Source organism: Azolla caroliniana, unplaced genomic scaffold (assembly GCF_043228905.1).
Source record: "Azolla caroliniana isolate FFs.n. ecotype wild unplaced genomic scaffold, voAzoCaro1.0.p SCAF_14, whole genome shotgun sequence".
In the NCBI taxonomy this organism is placed as follows: domain Eukaryota; kingdom Viridiplantae; phylum Streptophyta; class Polypodiopsida; order Salviniales; family Salviniaceae; genus Azolla; species Azolla caroliniana.
In genome coordinates this window covers 13,377,406-13,398,724 of record NW_028230449.1, presented here as the reverse complement: position 1 = coordinate 13,398,724, position 21,319 = coordinate 13,377,406, and the positions used below count along the sequence as shown (strand labels likewise).

At 39.7% G+C, this 21,319-nt stretch overlaps 2 protein-coding genes across 2 annotated transcripts; one reads left to right on the top strand and one right to left on the bottom strand.

The window, feature by feature from the left end:
• The first annotated feature begins 1,208 nt into the window (after positions 1 to 1,208).
• LOC147855513 (pentatricopeptide repeat-containing protein At1g15510, chloroplastic-like) lies at positions 1,209 to 3,239 on the top strand. The gene has a single exon (XM_087330082.1). The coding sequence runs from the start codon at positions 1,209 to 1,211 to the stop codon at positions 3,237 to 3,239; it is 2,031 nt and encodes a 676-aa protein (XP_087186208.1).
• Positions 3,240 to 5,368: 2,129 nt separating this feature from the next.
• On the bottom strand, positions 5,369 to 8,470 carry LOC147855512 (xyloglucan endotransglucosylase/hydrolase-like). The gene is made up of 4 exons (XM_087329986.1): positions 8,130 to 8,470; positions 7,342 to 7,442; positions 6,905 to 7,110; positions 5,369 to 5,943 (listed from the first exon to the last, which is right to left on the bottom strand). Exons 1-4 carry the CDS (start codon positions 8,344 to 8,346, stop codon positions 5,547 to 5,549), a joined length of 921 nt encoding a protein of 306 aa, XP_087186112.1. The 5' UTR covers positions 8,347 to 8,470; the 3' UTR covers positions 5,369 to 5,546.
• Positions 8,471 to 21,319: the final 12,849 nt, after the last annotated feature.

Sequence of the window (21,319 nt, the reverse complement as noted above, 5' to 3'; positions counted from 1 at the left end):
GTAACAACGATATTGAGGGGAGGTAAAACTCCAACGATATATAGAAGTGTTCCATGAGGCACAAAGAGAGCACAAAACACCCCAAAATTCGTAGAGTCACTCCAAAGTAATGGTTCCATTGTGTTGATTCGAGTTGGTAAGGTTTTTGTGACATAAGTTGAACTTAGTACTTCTTGATATCATTGAGTCATTGCCTCTACTCTCTTAAATTTCGGAGCCAACTTTTGCTTCATGGACTAAAAACTTGCTTTAACAAATAAAATCCTCTTCAAAACATTGAGTTGCCCAACATCTACCACAATCATAAATGGTTATAAGCCTATACTCTCTTGAGATATAATCGAAGAGTACGAGTTACTTCACATGGTTATGGGCAACCCACGATTTGTTTGTCATTGGTTTACCTTGGTTTGAGCATCACAATCCAAAGTTGATTGGAGAAAATGAGTAAGGATTATTGAATCCTAAAACAACAACACAATCTCAACTCTACCGCATTATCAAATCTCAACAGTCTCTCTACAAATCTTACACAAATGCTATCTCGTAGTCCAGAAAAGCCGAAAACCTTACTCCCAACCAAGTATCAAGCATTTAAAGATTTCTTGGCTCCTTTGGATTACCATAAAGACCATTTGCCCCTACAACAAGTTGGAATCTCAACATCTCGGTCCATACGCTACCACGAACGACACCACTGATGTTATGTTTCGTCTCAATCTCCTTCCTCATACGTGTCTTCATCAAGTGTTCAGTGCATCACTTTTGGAACCTTATGTCAAGCTCTAGCATTTCGGATCATGTGGCTCCTCCTCCACTCCCTATTGGGCTCGGTTGATGATCTACGATACAAAAGTTAAAACCATTTGGTTGATGATCTAAAATACGCTATCACGAACCACGTTTCTGTGATTGTAACTCTATATGCCGATCTAATCGATTCTCAATTATCTCTAACAATTTGGTTCGTCCGGTCGCCCACTATTCTCCTTCCACATTACAATGCTCTTCTTCTTCTTCTTCTTCTTCTTCTTCATGGGCGGCCAAACCCTCTCCAAGCATCCCAATCCATACCTCCTCCTTCCAAACCATGCATGCATGCATCATGCTCTTCAGGAGTAGAAATTCATCAGAAGAATGTGATGGTTCAGGGGAATTCAGGGGTTTGCTGTATCTTTATCCACATAGACAATGACTGAGCTTTTGATATGGCAGAAGAGGTTTTCTTCGGGTTCGATCATATTCCCTCCGTCGACAGCATCATTCAATCCTTGCAAATTTGCAGAGGTAAGAGGAACTTAACTCAGGCAAGGGTATTTCACATACACATATGCAACAATGGCCTAGATCTTGATAGAGTAATTGGTAATCAGCTTGTTCCATTGTTTGCTGATTGTGGATCTCTTCGTCAAGCTCAACAGATATTTTCAAGGTTATCTCATCATAACACTCGCTCTTTTGCTTCCCTTATGCATTGTTGCATTGACCATGGAAATAACGAACAAGTTTTTGATCTATATCATAAGATGCAAGATGATTGTATGTGTGTCAATGATTACATCTTTGTTGTCCTGCTTAAGGCTTGCTCTAAAATGCATAGCCTGGAAAGGGGGTTTAATATGCATTATGAGGTTTGTAAAGAGGGTTATGAGATTAATCCTTACATTGTAAACACATTGGTGAATATGTATGGCCATTGTGGTGCTGTAGAAGAAGCCCAAGATGTGTTTGATTGTCATGGGAACCATGATGTTATAGCATGGAATGCACTGATTTCAGTGTATGTAGATTGTGGTTATGCTAAAGAAGCTCTTAGATGCTTGGAAATGATGGAATTGAATGGTGTAATACCAAATGAGGTAACTTTTGTTTGTGCCTTAAAAGCTTGCTGTGTATTAGGAAGTTTAGATAAGGGAAAATCCCTGCATAATGATATTTTACGAGGTGGTTTTGGGGGAGATATCTCTGTATGTAATACTTTGGTCGACATGTATGCTAAATGTGGCCAACTCTCCAAAGCCCAAGATGTTTTTGATACTATATCATGTCGAGATGTAGTATCTTGGAATGTGCTTATTGAAGGATATGTTGAACATGGACTTTTGAAAGAAGCACTTTTTTCCCTAGAGAAGATGGATCATGAAGGTTTATCCCCAAATGCTATCACATTTGTGTATATGTTGAAAGCTTGTAGTCATTTAGGATGGAAAACTAAGGGTCAAGAACTGCATTCTAGGATTATCAAACACAATCTAGAAAGCTATTCTTTTGTAGGTAATTCTCTAGTGGGCATGTATGCACAATGCGGTATGTTCATTGATGCATGTCATATATTTTATGGTCTGCCTATCAAAGATATTGTATCTTGGACATCGTTAATAGCAGGCTACGCTTCACATGGTCATCACAATAAAGCATTTGATTGCATGGTGAGGATGCAACTTGAGGGATTATCTACAAATGTGGTGCCATGGAGTGCAATAATTTTGGGTTATGCTGGGGAGGGAGAGATTGAAAAGGCTCTTTCACTCTATATGCAAATGCAAGAACAAGGGTTATTACCCAATCATGTCACCTTTCTTAGTGTGTTCAAAGCATGTGGTGAGGCAGCTGCCCTTAACATAGGAAGGAAGTTCCACGCCCAAGTCATCGAAAACTTCTACAATGGCCATCATATCAATGAATCATCCATAGAAGTTGCCCTTATTGACATGTATGGTAGGTGTGGAAGCATGGATGATGCCATGAAAGTATTTAACACTAGACCTTTTAAGGGTCTTGTGGGATGGAATGCACTTGTTGCTGGATATGCACGACAAGGAGAAACTACACATGCCTTGTATTTACTTCAGGCGATGAAGAAAGAAGGAATATGCCCAGATGCAGTCTCATTTGTTAGCATTCTTTCCTCGTGTAGCCATGAGGGTGCCTTGGGTAAAGGACAAGACTATTTTGGGGCTATGACCAAAGTTTATTGCATATCTCCGATGGTTAATCATTATACATGTTTGGTCGACCTTTTAAGTCGTGCCGGCCAATTAGATGAGGCCATGGCCCTGTTAGAGAGATTTTCATTGGACTCTGATATTGTGACATGGACTTCAGTCATAGGGTCTTGTCAAAAGGGAGGTGATAGTGTACTTGGTAGTCACACATTTGATTATGCAGTCAAAACCAGTGAAAATCATTCTCGAGCTTTCCTCTTGATGTTAGGCATGTATACCGACTTGAACTCTTGAAGGAGAAGTGCTTACTTGGTGATGTGGAAAGACTTGAACCCTTGAAGGAGGAGTGCTCCCTTGGTGATGTTAGGCATGTATACCGACTTGAACTCTTGAAGGATAAGTGCTCACTTGATAATATTGGAAGACATGATCCCTTAAAGGAGAAATGCTCACTTGATAATATTGGAAGACTTGAGCTCTCGAAGGAGAAGTGCTCACTTGATAATATTGGAAGACTTGAGCTCTCAAAGGAGAAGTGCTCACTTAGTTAGTGGGAAGACTTGAACTCTTGAGGGAGAAGTACTCAAGAAATTTTAATGTAGGATGAATGGATAACATTCATTTTCCTCTTCACAAAAAAAATGCACGTCCAACAAAAATCTATGAATAAAATAGAATTTGAATGCATCGTAACTTGTTCTATTCTCTGGATCTTGTTGCATAGAAGAGCTTCAATGACATGAGAACCAACACTAGGAAGTCATTGATAAGACTTCCTCTATATATGGGGTGTTTGAATTGGGGTATGATAAAGAAGATAGTAAACATGTTGAAATCAAGTTTGCTTTGCTCAGTCAGCTATGTGAGGTCTTTCGAAGGATAATCTTGAAGGGATATCAAAGTGTAGTAGATGGACTTCGTATGATGTTGAATGTTTGTGATATAATAGTTCCGATACAACTTACATCATCGATTCAATATTTGAATTGAAAGATCAATGAGATGGTCAAATTGTGGTTGGGCAGCTTGGAGTAACCTTCGGTATACCTCAACAATGTTTAAGTCCATGATAGACACATTTTTGTGTTTTTCCATACTTCACCTTCAATCGTGTTCTTCCCATCGTCTCTTCCCACCATAAGATGCAAACTTGGCTTGCCCATGTGATCTCCCAATTTTTCGCTCTCACCTCTCATCTCACAAAAGTCCCTCTTCCACTCATCTTCCGCCACCTCACCGATACTCCTTCCCACCCACATATCAACCTGTCCGAACTTCCACCCTTACACAAAAGATCTTCATCCTCACCATCCCTCCGCCCCCCCTTCCTCCTCACGAACTTTGTCCCACATCACCTCCCACACCCCCTTCCTCTCATAATTTCTCGCTACGTCACTCTTCTATCAAGCGTTAAAATTTGGTATAGTCTCATATGGTTTCAGTAGTTAATCTTGTGTATGTAAGCATGTATTTCCATGGGGTCCCCGATGAACCTTTAAGTTGTAGAGTGAGTTTCGAGCTTGTATTATTAGTTAGTTACTACGTTTGTAGCTTAGGGCAAATGACACTCTCGGCCACCTCTCGCCAACAAAAGGGTAAGATTGTGGGATGTTGTTATAGGCATAATCTTATAGACCAATTCTGTAGCTAATTTTAATGTGTTAACTGTGGGATAGTCTAGAAATTAGTTATCCTTGGAACTACGACAAGCACATATGGACCTATTGACACATGGGAACACCTAGTGGTTTAAGAATTTGAGCCATATAAAGGGGGCTAGCTATACTCTTCATTATGGCATCCTGAGACGCTATCAAGACAGTATATTTGAGGTGAAGCTCTCTTCTTTGGAACCTTTATTCAACGACCAAGGTACAACATAAGGTAATATTCAGTAGGACATCAATGGTATTTTATGTTTGTCTCTTGTCCTTCGTTCGAGGATGATCAGTGTGGTGAAGCACCCTTATTCCATTCTTCCTCTTAATCTCTTATTCATTTGCTCATCATTAGTGCATGCCAACCTTGGGTTGGTTCTAATGAAGAACACTTCACTATGAAGGAAGCTCTCGGTAAGGATATTGAAAGAGGTTATAGTGACTACCATAACAAAGCTCATTATATCTTTAACTTGAACATAATGACATTTCTTTGTACTCTTAAATCTGCTCATCCATATTAGGTTCATTCATTGCATTAATACTTGAATATTAATCATGATCCTTAAGTGCGGAAATCATGAAGAGAGTTTTTTGTTCATGCTTAGCAAAAACACATTTTACCATATTGTAAAATTAGTAGATCATGTACTTGTTTAATGAAGTTATATTAAATGTCCTTTAATCAATTTTAAAGCATACGAATTAAAAATCAAATCGTAAATTGATCCCTAATAAAACAATAGGTAAATAAACAAGACAATCAAAATAGAATATTTGAATTCTTCGAGAAATTGAACTATATGAGGCTTTGGTTCATGATAGAATGCCATCTCATCATTCTAGAGAAATCAAATGAAGGGAATAGTTTATTTGAACTAGATCAATGGATGGATTGAACTATATAAAATTGCGTGATATGTTGTAAATGTCCATCATATGCTTACCATGGAGGGATTTTACACTCCGCCGGTTGAATAGGGAAACGACCATAATCGTTGCAATAGTTATAAATTGTATATTTATTTGTATAGAAATTATAGGATTTCTTCTCTCTCTCACTAAGAGTGTAGTTTGACCACCAATAAGATGATGTATTGGTGAAGCATGCAGGTCGTATTGATGATTGATTAAGTTTGCATGCATCAATTTGAAACCTACTAAAAGTTGTTGTGAAAGGTGCATATGTATAATTGATCTTGTCAAGTCCTCCCCTTGTAGCCCAATCATCCCCATTCCAAATACTACCATAGATCGCCATGGGCTTAGATGTTGGATATGTCAAACGTGAGATTGACGATCTCCTATAGATCCTTATGGGAATTGTGTCAACATACCATCTGTACATAGGCAATGCACAGAAACAATCACAACATTAGATTCACTTATATGTGTGTTCAAAGTTTTTATAAGTATTCTAAATATCATGCTCTTGAAATCCAATAAAACTTGAAACATATATTGCAATGGACAATGTTGGGCTTCAATTACTTTGGCAAAATTTCACAGGGCATTAATCAAAATTTTGGAAGATCAAATTGGCAAGGCTTGTATCATTGCATCCACTCAACCTAGTTTAAAACCGCACATTTCATCAATATTCCATCAAGTATATATCTAACTATTCAACATATAAGTACTCCCTCCATATGGCATCATTTTGTTGTACATGATTACCCTCATCTGGATACCCCCTCTTGTTTGTCTTTTATGTTTGTAACCATAGTGTAGCCGTCATTGATATTCAAGGAATTACACATTGTTTAAGACATCAAGTAAAAAATATTGCTTATCATTCTTATTGATCCTCGTCAACATGTTGTATTGATTTTGTATATATTACTAAAGTAGGTACCTAATATATAGTTGCACATCCAAAACATGGTTTGCAAATGTTGGGATCAAATATAGGTTTGGCATTTTGATCATACCTATCTTGGGAAGGTCTCGTTGGATGTAGAAGATTTTTTCTTTTGTTCTTAATGGTTTATTATGATGTCATAGTCTTTTATTGATAATTATTTGATGATGTTCTGGGTCTTTATGAAAGTGTGAAATATATAGCTTTGGGGTTGAATTTTATGCTACAACAAACACTTTCATTGCTACTTGTCCAACCCTACTACAGTTATATTCTTCTTACACTACCAAAATGAGCTTTCTTTTTCTTTAATGACAAAGACTAAATTATGAACTTTGGATCGCCATAAGCCATACATTTAGGCTAATATATATAAACATATGGTATCTTTGTTCATATGGTTTAAGTGATAGTTAAAAGTTTGTAATGGTGATACATACATAATCTGTTGAGGAGTCCATACGATGGAGTAAGTGTGGAATGTTGTGGTTGGATCAAACCAAAGGTATATCCTATGCTCACGATTTGCTTTTCCATTGACATAAACGTTGGTTTGCAATATCCATGGTTGACGAGTAACGTTTCCAAGGAATTCAAAATCTATCTCATCCCAATCAGTGGTTGTCTTAGTTCTATGGGAGCTCATCTGCAAAGCATGGAAACAATTGAAGTCAATGGTTCAAAATTGGTCATATAAATGAGTGAACCACATCAATCCGTGAAAGTCTTTGAAAATGTCAAGAATTTAATTAAGATTGTATAACCTTTTACCCAAGCATACTTTGATATTCCATTTAATGGAACTACCCATACATCTATATTGGTGATAAGACTCTTAACTCGATGCCCAACCAATATTTCTTTATTAATTTCTTACATAGAATGCAACAATGACACCAGCCGAGTATCGAGGAACGAGCCTGATAGAACTACTAACATACCCACGAAGGTAACGATCAAATGATCGAAAGCCGCAACCTACAATATAAAGTTCATGAACATCGAGTGCATGTGAAGATTAGATATGAGATAATGGCACCTATAGCATAAGGGCTAATAAGAAGAACTTCAAGTATATGTACATGTGGAATCTATATTTTACTTGAAGAAAGATGGCAACATATTATTTACAGACTAATTAAAAAACATGTCTGTATCTTACAACATTTTTGACCCACCAATTTTAATGATGTATTTATTGAAGTGTTTTTGGTAATCTTTTTCTTAGTTCATTAATCCAACATGGCCAATCATCAATCCACAAAAATGTACTAATTGTTGTTTGAGCATTAAGTAATGTTTGTGGAATGACCTCATTATTTTAGATTCTATTATAATATTGTGATATATTAATGGTTAAATGTATATATAGCAATGGAAAAAACTAGAAGAATAAATTTTAATTAGGAAATATTGTAGCTGAAATGGTTAGAAAACAAGGTTGCCAATCGACAAATCCTACAAAAATTAGTGGTCATTCTTGCAATTTTTCATAAAATAGAAAAGCATCAAGTTTCAAACCAATCAACCCTTGTCCCTTTTTCCTTCTATTCTCAATATACTTATGTCCATATATGTGAACATATCCAAAACAAGACCTTAAGATAACAATTATGAGGACAAAGAATGAATACAAAATTGTTGGTAAAAAAATAGCAATAGTACCGCTAGACTTGTCGAGCGTAAGGTTAATGTTGTAACCACGGTTAAAGATGGCAGAGTTACCACTACTCCAACCCACATAGTAATTTTGTGAGAAAGGAGAAATGCGGATTGATGGTAATACTGCAATGGTATAGTTGGGAAACTCTTGGATCACCACTACGGCCATCATGGCAATTCCCATCAATGCCCATTTGTTTGTCCATGATATGGATCCCATTAGTGAAGTTGTCCCAATAATCCTATACTAAATTTGGCGTGCACATCAATTGGTTGCTCACTAATTGAATGTTAATGATGTCAAGCCAAAATAATGGACTATAGTTCGAAAAAAATGAACTATATATTGTGGGAAATAAATTGAGTAGTTTAAGGATGTTGGAACCTGGAGAAAGAGATGTGCCTTGTGCATGTGTGATACACCCTTGCACGTCTACCATTATGTTTGGTTGGTTTTATATTGTCCACACGCACACATCTTACATTTTGATGTCACATGACATAAATGCACTTTATTCCGCTCGCATCATCTAAAAAAGGCAATCCTTGTTATTCCTTCAAACAAAACATAAACATGATATCATAAATTTATAAACTTCTTCACTAATATATGTGTTTAATATACATTTGATTCTTTGGAGGCATATTCTATGCTTGCAAGTAGCCATGCCCCTCCAAATTCCAAATAGACGACCCTTCATTTCCTTATGGGAACTTTCCTCGAATTATCTTGTAACTAATCCCCACCATTCTAAAGTTTGTTTGAGGTAATGCATCCTCAATAGTATAAGAATATCATTCTTCAAACCTTATGATATTGTTAGAGACTATTTCTAATGTAAGCATGAAATAAGGAAATACATGAAAGAAGGGTGTCAATCCACTCAACCACCCCGAATGAAGGGATTGAGACAGACTCGAGCCTTGATCGGCATTCCATACCATCCCCATGGCATCTTAATTAGTACTAGCACGCTCGCTACAAGAATCTATTCACCACAAGATCACAACCTCGACATAGTCAATAGTCAAATAAGGTGTCTAATGAGGGTAGCTAGGCCTCATATTTATAGCTAGACCTAAGGCCCCCAAGCAAGTTCACACTTGGGCGTTAAGGGTTGTCTCTATTCCTAGAATTAAAAGTAATACTACTTTCTCTACACTCTCTATTAACCCGAACAAATTATCCTCGTGTGTAGAATACTATAATACAACTTATCATAGGATAAATTATGGCCATCCCGTAAAAGATATAGATTGAGAAATACATTCCTCTCTTGATCTCTTGCCTAATGTGTCTTTAGGATATTACCTTATGGCATAATGTGTCTTTAGGATATTACCTTATGTAATTACACCAAAATCACATTTCTTGGGTACTTGAAACATTTTATTTGTTTGTAATTACATATGTATTAATTATGCTATATGGGCAATATCAATGATACAATGTATTGCATTCAACCATATTTGAGTTTTCTTTACATGTAGGGTCTATTCAGTTAACTTTCTGCACATAATCCTCTCACAATCGCAATGTGTAATCTCAAGTGCATTCTTTATTAGTAAAATTCTTGAACATCAAGAGACATTAGTCAACCCGATATGTGTTATGTAAAAATGATTCACTTATGAGAACAATAATAAATTCTAATTTATCGTTAGTTGGAGTACTAAAAACTCTTTAGTGGCAAGTAATTAACATTCATCATGCAATAGTTATTTAACCATTCCATTTCAAAATTTAAGAACTACATGATATGATAACATTGCCCTAATTTGAGTAATATCGAAAAACAAAATATATGGAAGAAAAAAGAAACACCCCAAGACATGGAGAAATCAACGGTAATGAGTATAACAATTTGGTAAGCATAAAGAGCACATAATGCACAATAAAACATGACTATAAGAACCCTGATAAAAACCAATACTCAACACATTAAAAAACATATAAAAAGATAAGGTTTATAACACAAAACTTTTAAGAAAAGAAAAAATAGGAACATGACATGAAACATATGTGAGATTTAAACGACATGAGAGAGAGAGAGAGAGAGAGAGAGAGAGAGAGAGAGAGAGAGAGAGAGAGAGAGAGAGAGAGAGAGAGAAATATTATCCAACAGATTTCAAAAGTTCTTACCTCAACTTATTCATCCATCTCAATATGGTTTTATTACATGTAGAAATATATTGCATAATGTTTTGAATGTTCAAATGGCTACCGATTATGCTCGACATACACATCAAGAAATGGTTATTGTGCAATTAGATTTGGAAAAAGCATATGATCATTTTAATTGGTCTTTCCTCTCAGGTGTAATGTATAATATGGGGTCCTTGGTCCTCGTATGTGTCGACTTATCTTTTTGCTAGGGCAAACCGCGACCTCGTGTGTGATGCTTAATCGCGAAGTTACTCCGAAAGTGTTTCTTACTAGATCCCTTCGGCAAGGATGTCCATTAAGCCCATTGTTATTTGCTATTGTTACATATCCTTTGTTAGTAATGTTGTCAAATCTTGCGGCTAATCATGATATTGTGGGTTTGCATCTTCCTTCTGGTGGACAATTGGTGGCACAAGCATTGGGGGATGATTCTTTTATGTTTTTACAAGCCTCAAAAGAAAATCTTGAAAGGAGTATGCAAGTTTAGGATCAATTTGCTTTGGCTTCAAGGTTGTATATAAATTGGAGGAAGTCTCACCTTATTTCTTGTACGGAGAGTGATTTTGAATGTTTGGGATGGCGAGAGTCAGTGATTACACAAGGATCAATTTATCAACATTTAGGCTATCCATTCGGTGTTGACGTTACAAATGTTCAATTGATTGATTGGATTGGTAGTAAATTGAAGGACATATTTATGTATTAGAAGTCTCAATTATGGCCATTTCATGTACGGCTCAAAGTGGTGCAATGTATCTTGATATCCATGTTATTATATTTTTTGCCTTTACTACATTGGACTAAGAAGGCATTACAAAACATTTTACAACTTATTCGATTCATGTTGTGGCGGAAGGGAGAAATGATGGGAGTTACATGGATTTCACGGGACCATTTGGCTACTCCTAAAAGGTTAGGTGGTGCAACAATATTGGATTTGGAAATACATTTGATGGCTCATAGATTTGCATTATTACGAGATATATGTCAACAAGATCAACCATGGATATCTATGATGCAATATTTTATTGAGCATGAAGGATTGTTGCACGGGAAAACAAAAATTCAAGCATCCTGGTGGTCATTACTCAATGGAAGTATTCCTCTAATGATTCGACATTCTGTATGTGGACAACATTTGGTAAGATCGTGGCAAGATGCATTATCTCTTTTCAATTCATTACAAAATGAATTGCTTGTTTCTTCTCGAGTGTTGTTTTGGCATGGGAAAGAGAAGTTGAGATCTCAATTCAATCGTTTATTTAGATTGGGGATTGTACATTTGGAAGATGTAGTTGATAATGAATCTCAAAGGTTGTCGAAATTTGAAGATGCCAAGCAATGGTTATGTATTCCCCCAAATTATGGATTTATTTGGGAGAAATTACAAGATATACCATTGTTGCAAGGATCTTTGCCATTGAAAACAAATTTTGCACCTTGGGTGGATTGGTGGTTAGAAGATGGTACACGCTGTCGTGAAGATCCATCACTATGTGCGGATCGTGAGGCAGAACCGCCGGGGTTTTGGACCGGAAGGATTCAAAGTCGATGCAAGCTTTGGCGCAAGCTTTAGCGAGAAAGTACTTAAGATAGATTGGGAAAGAGAGAAGTTGAGATTACACGATTGAGAGAGATTGATTGAACTTTTAACTTTAGATTTAAGAAACAAGTTACACGATCAATTTGATAACGAATTTCTTCTTCTTAATTTCATAACAAAAAAAAAACGTGTTTTTTCTCCTCCCCCTTCTTTTATAGATGCTCTCATGCATATGATGCATGTGAGGGTACAAGACATGCATAAAATGCATGCTTGCCATTTGGCTCTTATGTATTACATGTGGTGCATGATAACCATGTCACTCATTTTAGCTCTCATGTATGAGAATTTACACGTAAAAGTACAATGATAGAAATATAAATTCAACTAAATGACATGGCTTAATGGTAAGCCAATTGACTCCTAACTCGGAGGTGCAAGGTTTGAATCCTTACTTGCCCTCCTTGTATATGTATATATGTATATATATTTATTTATGTAGTCACCGGACGCCGGTTCGTCGGTTACTGGTGCCTTGCCGGATGTCGCCGGATCACCGATCCGGTTTTGGTTGGCCAAAAACCCTTTACGAGTAGCTAGCCCACCTCCACTCTTAGTTCAAGTTACCTTGAACTCTCTATGCTCCACACATAGACACAAAGATAATATCTTTTGCTCTACCTTATATATGATGAGAGCCGTATTTGTCGTGCCTATGTGGGATATCTCAGAATTTTCTCTTTTCCTTTCACAAACTTTATACCCTCATATCTTGACATTTAGTTGTCCGTTTCTCGTGTAATAAAGTGCATTCGAAACCTCAATCATTTTGTACTTAGATATTAAATTTATTTAAAATGTTATCTTCACAATTATTGTATTATGTGGTTCATTCTTGATTTTGTACGTTTTATGGGATTTTCACACTATTGCCGAAAATCTTCACGACATCCACCCCCACCAAACCACACATCCTCCGGTATGTGCCAAGAAGAGAGAAAGTGAGATTTCGGCTACGGTGATCAATTAGATTCCTCCATGTCTTCATTTACATTTGCCCTATTATGTTCATCGTCGAGGTAATCGAGGTCAGGATCCTTGTCTTGTCTTTTCTTGAAAATCTTTACTCTTTTTCCCGCAATGGGTACGGCCAACCTTGATCCGTCTAGTTCTGCAAGGTGGTATGTGGCATTATCGTTGGCACGTGTCACCACATACGGCCCGAACCATCTTCTTGCGAACTTCCTTGTTGTACTGTGTTGATTGTCAAGGGTGTGTCGTAAACCAAAACCCAATCCCCTTCTTCAATCTTCTTGGGACGAAGTCGATGCGTGTTGTCGAACCGAACTTTGTTCTTTACTCGGGCTGCCTCCATCATCTTTCGCGCTTTTTCTAAATCTTCAGGTCTTCTTTCAAGTTGCCTTATCCGCGCCGCTAATAACTCTTCTTGGCTCATCTCATTCTCCCACGGTATCGCTACCCATGAGGCGATCGTCCTTTCGATGGGCATAATCGGCTTTTGTCCATACATAAGCTCCGTCGGCATATACCTTGTCATCGAGCTATGTGTCGTTCTATCGGCCCACAAGGCATAGGGTAATGGTCGTGGCCAATTCTCGGCTCGACCGTTGCATGCCCGTACGATGGCTTTAACGATAGGTCCATGCCCTCGCTCGATCTTCCCATTCGCTTCCGGATTGTAGGCAGTCGTGAGGGAGAGCTTCACGCCTAGTCTTTCGAAGAGCTCCGTCGCTTCGTGCGCGTCCAACTCCCCTCAGCCGGCCACTATCTTCCCTACACATCCATATCGGCAAACAACCTCTTCAAGCAGAAATTTGCAAACGGCTGAAGTTGTCTTATTTGTCAAGGCTCGTCCTTCCACTTGATTTGTCAAGTCTTCCCTTGCCAGCGCTAAGTACTTCATTTGTCCCACTCCCATTGGCATCGAGACCAGATCCACCATCCATTTGAAGTGTATGGTGAGTGGGTATGTCGGCTGTAACTCATCACGATGACGTATATTTGAATATATTTGGCAAGTTTCGCATGTGGACACGAAATGGAGTACATCTTTGTACATGCTTGGCCACCAGTACTTCTCCTTCAACTTTTCGAACGTCGCCCATGTTCCTCTATGACCTGCCCAAGCACTCTTGTGGAATTCGATCATCAGCGTCTCTTGCTCTTCTTTCTTTACCACCACTCGACGTGGTATTCCTGTCCTTCTTTTTGGATGTCGCCAAAGGAATCCTCCCTTCAAGAAGTATCGGTAAGCTTTCTTTCAGATTCGTAGGGCCTCCTCCTTTGTCAACGAAGCATCTGTCGTCAATGTTATTAGGAATCTACCGAGGAGTAACCACTCTCCTTCGTACTCGTTCTCGTTGAAGGCGTGGAGGGTTTGCGTGTCCTGGTCTTCCGCCGACAATCGAGCCATCTTGAAGAAGTCGAGGGCGACATCTTCATCTTCCGAAACCATGTTACTTCCATTTGAAAATCTTGCCCTCGACAGCATGTCAGCCATGGCGTTCTTCTTCCTTGCAATGTGACGGATCTCTAGGTTTAAAGACTTGATGTAGGCGATCCACCTTAGCATAGCAAGATCTGGGGTCCCACATCCTGAGACCATTCCGAGAATTGGGAGACAATCTGTCTCTATTATCACTTCTGACCCGATCAGGTAATCTTTGTCCGTCTTCACTGCCGACACAATACCCCAAAGTTCCCGCTTGACTTGGGCATATCTTTGTTGCCGTTCGCTAAGAACCTTTGCTCCGAACCGGACGGCATATCGCGCATTATCTTCACCTTCTTGATTGATGACCCACCCGATTCCGGTTGGGCTCGTATCTACGGTCACGTAAATTGGTTTTCCTTCGGCATAGTCGGCCTTCCTTAGTGCCGGAGCTTCAAGAAGCAGTTTCTTTAATCTTCGCATCGCATTTGTGTGCTCATCTCGCCATTTGAACTTCATTCTTTTCTTTAGTAGTCCATATAACGGTTCGGCGACATGAGCGTAGTGAGGAATCCATATATGATAAAACGTGCACGCTCCAAGGAACCTTCGAACCTCCGTTTGGTTTTCACATTCTTCTTTCATGTCTTGGATTGCATTCACTTTGGATGGCGAGGGCTTCCGGCCGTATGCTCCACACAAGTGACCTACCACCAAGATCTCTGGTTGCCCGAATGCGGATTTTTCTCCCGAAAATGTCAAATTCGCATCTTCGAGCCTTTGAAGCACCTTCTTGCAATTTTTCATATGATCCGCAACGAACTTTCTACAACCTTCCTTATCTTTCGATTCATCTTTCTCCTCATCCGAACATCCTTTTATCGGAATATCATCCAAGAATGGCATCATGATGTCCGGAATGCAATCCTTCAAGACTTTATTCATGGCATTCACCATATGAGCCACCGAGTTCGTTGCGCCTTGGGGTAAGGTACACATCCGCACAAGCCTGATCAGAGTCCTCATGGTTGTAATGTCCCAACTGTCGATCGCCAATTGGAATTGGTCATATCCGGAGTAGAGATCGCCAATGGAGTAGATGGACTGGCCTGCAAACGCTTTGGCAAATTCGTCCACGCTCGGACCAATTCCGGCATTTCGAATTGTCACCTTGTTGACGGGTTAAAGATCTTGGATGAATCGCAATGATCCATTCTTCTTTGGCACTGTGAACCACCTATTGGAATAAGGAGCATTCGACGGTTCTAGAATTCCCATACTCACCTTCTCCTTTAAGAGCTCGATCAGCTTCGGAAGGTGTGCTCTCGGAACCGGTATCGGTTTCAAATTCCAAGGCACATGAGGCACCGTGAAGATCACCATCGGCTCTATAACCTTTGGGTTAGCGCATCCGATTTCTCGTGGGAAGAATGCGAAAGCCTTCCCATGTCTCTCAAGCATATCGCGAAACATTCGCTCCTCTTCAGGGAGAAGGAAATCCTCCTTTCCAACTCGTAGCTTCCCCTTCATCTCTTTGGTGAAGACATGACCTATCTTCTTCGGATATCTTAAGCTTGGATCGTTAGCGACTTCCTTCATCTTTTGCTAGCTATCTTCCGGTAGCGGAGCCGCAACTGGCTTGATCTTATTATCCACCGTTTTATATTTCGTGTTGATGTCAGCTTCCTTCATCGAGATGCCACGACGGTATTCATCGATGATAGTGTACATCTTGATGGAGTTAACCGGAATCACGCGTTGGTTGTGAAGATAGCTCAAGTCCACGACGTCCTCGATTTCGCCGATGGTGTCGTTAAATGAGGCTTCTTCCATAAGATGAGTCACAAACTCTCCTTCTTCTATTATTTTTTCTTCTTTTAGCATCTTCTCAAATTCTTGTATCCGGCGCTTCTGCTTCTTGTCGGGTAGTACTAGTTTACATGCGCCACTAGGTGTGACACATGTTGCTTCTCCTCGCAATCCACACACTCTTCTTTCTTGTGGGGTCTTGTGATTGCTCGGACTATTTATGCCCCATGCTTCAATAGTCCGCTCTAAAAATCCGAGGATTCGCCTCCGAGACTATCTCGATTCCTTTCATGATTGGCTCGCACCGTTAGGAATTGGACCGATCTTTGGTTGTCAAGACTCTTTATTCATGCGAAGGCTGCTCCATTATCGAACACTTTGGTTTCCATCCGAGATGATGTGATATAAGGTTGCCCTAGGATGACAGGATGCAACGCCGATTCTTGTACGAAGAAGTGTTGATCCATCTCCACATCCCCGATCGTGACTTTGATATTGGGACAAGCTCCGTACAAGTCCTCCGTAGACTTTGTTGCCGCGCGAATCTTCCATCTGTGGTTTGTATTGATTGGCCATCTTCCTTTTTTGCAGAAGTCGGTTGACATGAGGTTGATCTCCAAGCCGTGGTCGATCAAGGCTACCACGGTCTCTTTCTTCTCCCCGATCTTCACTGGCGTCTCCGTTGTCGCTCGTGCCCAATGAGGTCGAGTATAGTGGTTGTCCACCATATCTTCATCGACTTCGTCTCTTGCCATCGTTATGGCATTCGTTTTCGCTTTTTGCGGCTTCTCTTCTTCCTCGTCCGATTGTTGTCTCTTTCTCTTTACAAGGTCCACGATCATGTCATGGAACTCCTTCGTAATGCCAAGCAATTCCCTCAAGGACAAAGTTACGTGGCTATCAAGAACTCGTTCTTCAAGAATCTTCTTTAGGTCCGTCTTCTGCTCTATGTCCGACCTTAGCTTATAGGTAGGTATAGTCCTTGTCTTCGACACCAACCTTCACGGGCCGAACCGTTTCTTCAACTCGTATGCTCGGCTCCCCTTTTCGGCTTGATTCTCGTTCCTCCGTTTGTAAAGATCGACTTGTCTCCACATCGTCCTTCTTTTTCGCGTTCCTTGTTTCATGTCTTTTTGATGGGCCTTGCTCTTCTATTCTCTTTCTCTTTTCTTCGACGAACACCTCGTGGTTGTCGCACATCACCTCTGCGAGTATGGTGTTGTCGTCCACCGGATCCGACCACCCGGTTATGCTTTGCATGCTTCGGTCCGCAAGCTCTACCTCGTTCGATGTGACTTTTCCCTTCTTCTCATATTCGAGAACGGAAGTCCAAAACTTTGCTCCCGCTGTAGCAGCTTCAGTCTTGTCTTTCCCGACTCTTATTCCGGCCGACGCAGCATAGTGCATCGCATCCACATGAGTCGCATCGGCATCCTCCATAGATTTCTTCATTCCTCCGCTTCCGAAATTCACCTATAGGGGTCTTCTAGTCTCACTTGAGCAGATCATGTTGTCCTCTATGTATACGATATTTTATCGAATCGCCTCTCGAAGGCTCGCACAATCCCTTCTCATGTGGTCCATGCTATCGCACCACACGCATCTAAAGGGTTCTTTTCCTTTAGGGCCCCGACGATTCATGTTGGCTAGCGTGACCTTCTCGAACTTCTTCGCTAACTCTTCAATGATGTCGTCATCAATCTTCTTTTCTTCCACGTTAGTTTGTCTTGGCGGCTCAGCTACTTTCGGCGGTCTTGCTTTCTCCGTGGTAGTCGATGCCGTCAAGTCGGTGTCATCAACCCATTGGCGACGCTTGTCGAGCCTATTGCATGCCCGCTTCATCGCGATCCAGTCCGCTACAAGCCCATTTGCTTGGGTATCATCTTCGAGAAGAGTCCCCAACTTCCGTCTAGCCTTTATGTCCACGGCCTTCAAGAAGTACAAAGTCTTGTCCTCTTCAAGCAACACTTGGTCCGTATTGGGGAGACAACTAAACATCTAGTCGAATTCGTCGTACACCCTCGAGACGCTCATCTTCTTATTCTTCTTCTCTATCCACTTCATCAGGGCATGTCGAGTCATCCTCGTTAAGTCTTCAGTCATGAACTCCGCTAGTATCGTTTTCTCGAACTCGGACCATGTTGTCTTACCTTCTTGAAGCTCGATGATGCGTCTTTGGATGTTGTTGGTGACAACTCTCTTGAAGCTTGCGATTTGATGTGCCTCGAACACGTCCCTCTGATTCATCTCCCTTCTATATGCATCAAGGAACTTCGTAACGTTCCTTCCATCGAATTGGCCCTCGAGCTCTACGACACGATCGACAGCCTTCTCCACGCTCGCGTCGTTGTCCCGAGATCTCATCATTTGCTCGACGATTAGCATCATCCTTTCGAGCTCTCCCGCTTGGTTGCTTGAGGACGCCATCTCCAAGTATTAATCTCGACTTGATCCTTCCTACCGCCTCTTTCACGTCGGGTTCACGACTTAATTATGTCGTGAAGATCCGTCACTATGCGCGGATTGTGAGGCGGAACCGTCGGGGTTCTGGACCGGAAGGATTCAAAGTCGGTGCAAGCTTGGTGCAAGCTTTAGCGAGAAAGTACTTAAGATAGATTGGGAAAGAGAGAAGTTGAGATTACACGATTGAGAGAGATTGATTGAACTTTTAACTTTAGATTTAAGAAACAAGTTACACGATCAATTTGATAACGAATTTCTTCTTCTTAATTTCATAACAAAAAAAAAACGTGTTTTTTCTCCTCCCCCTTCCTTCTTTTATAGATGCTCTCATGCATATGATGCATGTGAGGGTACAAGACATGCATAAAATGCATGCTTGCCATTTGGCGCTTATGTATTACATGTGGTGCATGATAACCATGTCACTCATTTTAGCTCTCATGTATGAGAATTTACACGTAAAAGTACAATGATAGAAATATAAATTCAACTAAATGACATGGCTTAATGGTAAGCCAATTGACTCCTAACTCGGAGGTGCAAGGTTTGAATCCTTACTTGCCCTCCTTGTATATGTATATATGTATATATATTTATATATTTATTTATCTAGTCACCGGATGTTGTCGCCGGTTGCCGCCGGATGCCGTCGGTTACCGGTGCTTCGCCGGATTGCCGCCGGATCACCGGCTCCATCGTCGGTCCGGTTTTGGTTGACCAAAAACCCTTTATGAGTAGCTAGCCCACCTCCACTCTTAGTTCAAGTTACCTTGAACTCTCTATGCTCCACATATAGACACAAAGATAATATCTTTTGCTCTACCTTATATATGATGAGAGCCGTATTTGTCGTGCCTATGTGGGATATCTCAGAATTTTCTCTTTTCTTTTCACAAACTTTATACCCTCATATCTTGACATTTAGTTGTCCGTTTCTCGTGTAATAAAGTGCATTCGAAACCTCAATCATTTTGTACTTAGATATTAAATTTATTTAAAATGTTATCTTCACAATTATTGTATTATGTGGTTCATTCTTGATTTTGTACGTTTTATGGGATCTTCACGACAACGCTTGTTACATGTCACTACAAATATATTGTATCATCATGTGATGACATCATTATCTTGGCTATCTCATAAAGTAGCGAAGTTATAGAATGTATGGAAGTCAGATGCAAGGTGGTGGAAAATATTACAACGTAGCTAGAATTCCCATCCACCATTTCGTGCAAAGGTATTCATATGGAGAGTCATGATTGGTGGGATCCCATTAGGTTCATTCTTAAAGAGACGAGGACTAGGGTCTGGCACTTGTTTCTTTTGCACTGTTCCATTGGAGGATAGTACACATAGGTTCAAGTAAACATCCTATAGTGTGTACCATTTGGAAGTACTTATCGGACATTTGGCAAGTTTTAACCCGTTGTTGTTTGAGACCTCAACAATGGGTTTTTTCTCAATATGTTCAAAATGGTTCAAATGATGAGATGGAGATATTGTTCCAATTTTTACGTTATTGGGATCTACAACACAATTGGAATTTTTGTAATGCTTTCATGTTTAATAATAGACATGGGGTGAAAGCCTATATAAAGAAGCTTAAAGGTATTCTCATGTGGAATTTTTGGATGTTAGAGCATGTGGGGATCATTTCCTCAAATGCATATTCAAGTTTTTTAATAGCATTACCGAACGTCCCTCTCCCTACATAGGCATATGATAGGTAGAGGAGACTAAGAAATATTGTAACTAAGTGGATTTTACATAATTGTGTGCTTTTACCACAGAGAGAGAGAGAGAGAGAGAGAGAGAGAGAGAGAGAGAGAGAGAGAGAGAGAGAGAGAGAGAGAGAGAGAGAGAGAGAGAAGGAAAAAGAGATGACGTTCCAATAATAGTGTTGAAACATGTTTTTGATGCAACTTTGTACCTAGAACTCCGTTTTTTATAATTTTTGGATCTTTCCAAAGCTTGATCAGAGAGCTTTCCAAGGATTATTTGAACGTTAAGTTTCGTAGTCGTTACAAGAAGCTACAAGGAAAATTTTCATCTTCTCAAGTTAGTTCTCTCAATCTCTATTAGGATGGCTGACATAACAATAGGAAATGAGTTGATGATTGTCAATGGATGTGGTGGTAATGATGGTTGTGAAAATTACAAGAGGAAAAAATGTATCGATTCTACAGAACATGAGAAAACATCATATGTTGTTATTCTTGGTGGGAAAGATGTCATTGGAGATGATTGTAATATTGACAGTCGTGATTTTGTTAAGGCTTTAATTTCTGATTTTATGGAAAAAAATGAGATAGGATGCTAAAGATTGTGTGGAGGAGGATGTTGAGAGGTGGTGATGGAGACCAAGTCTATGTTAGCAACTTTTGATAGGTTTTATGATTGTGCTGTTATTTTGTATTTTACTAGCAAGCTTCCTTTGGTATCATTGATTAAGCAGTGGTTGAATTCATTACAAGAAATCGTTGTTCAATTTATTCTAAATCGTAGTTTCAGCTCTTACATGCACCATCTTGGCCTCTCCGGCCATTTAAGAACCGGGAGCGCTTTATGGCTGATAAACCAAAGAAAGGATTCCATTTTTAAGGAAAGCCAACTACCCACAACTTTTTCCAATAAGCCTACATACAAGTGTCCTCTAATCCCTCCTCCCTCCACTTACTACCAAGTGCCTCTTTGTGAATTCCCTATTGTTTAATGATATTTCAACCAATTATTGATGTATATCGAAACAATTGTTTCTT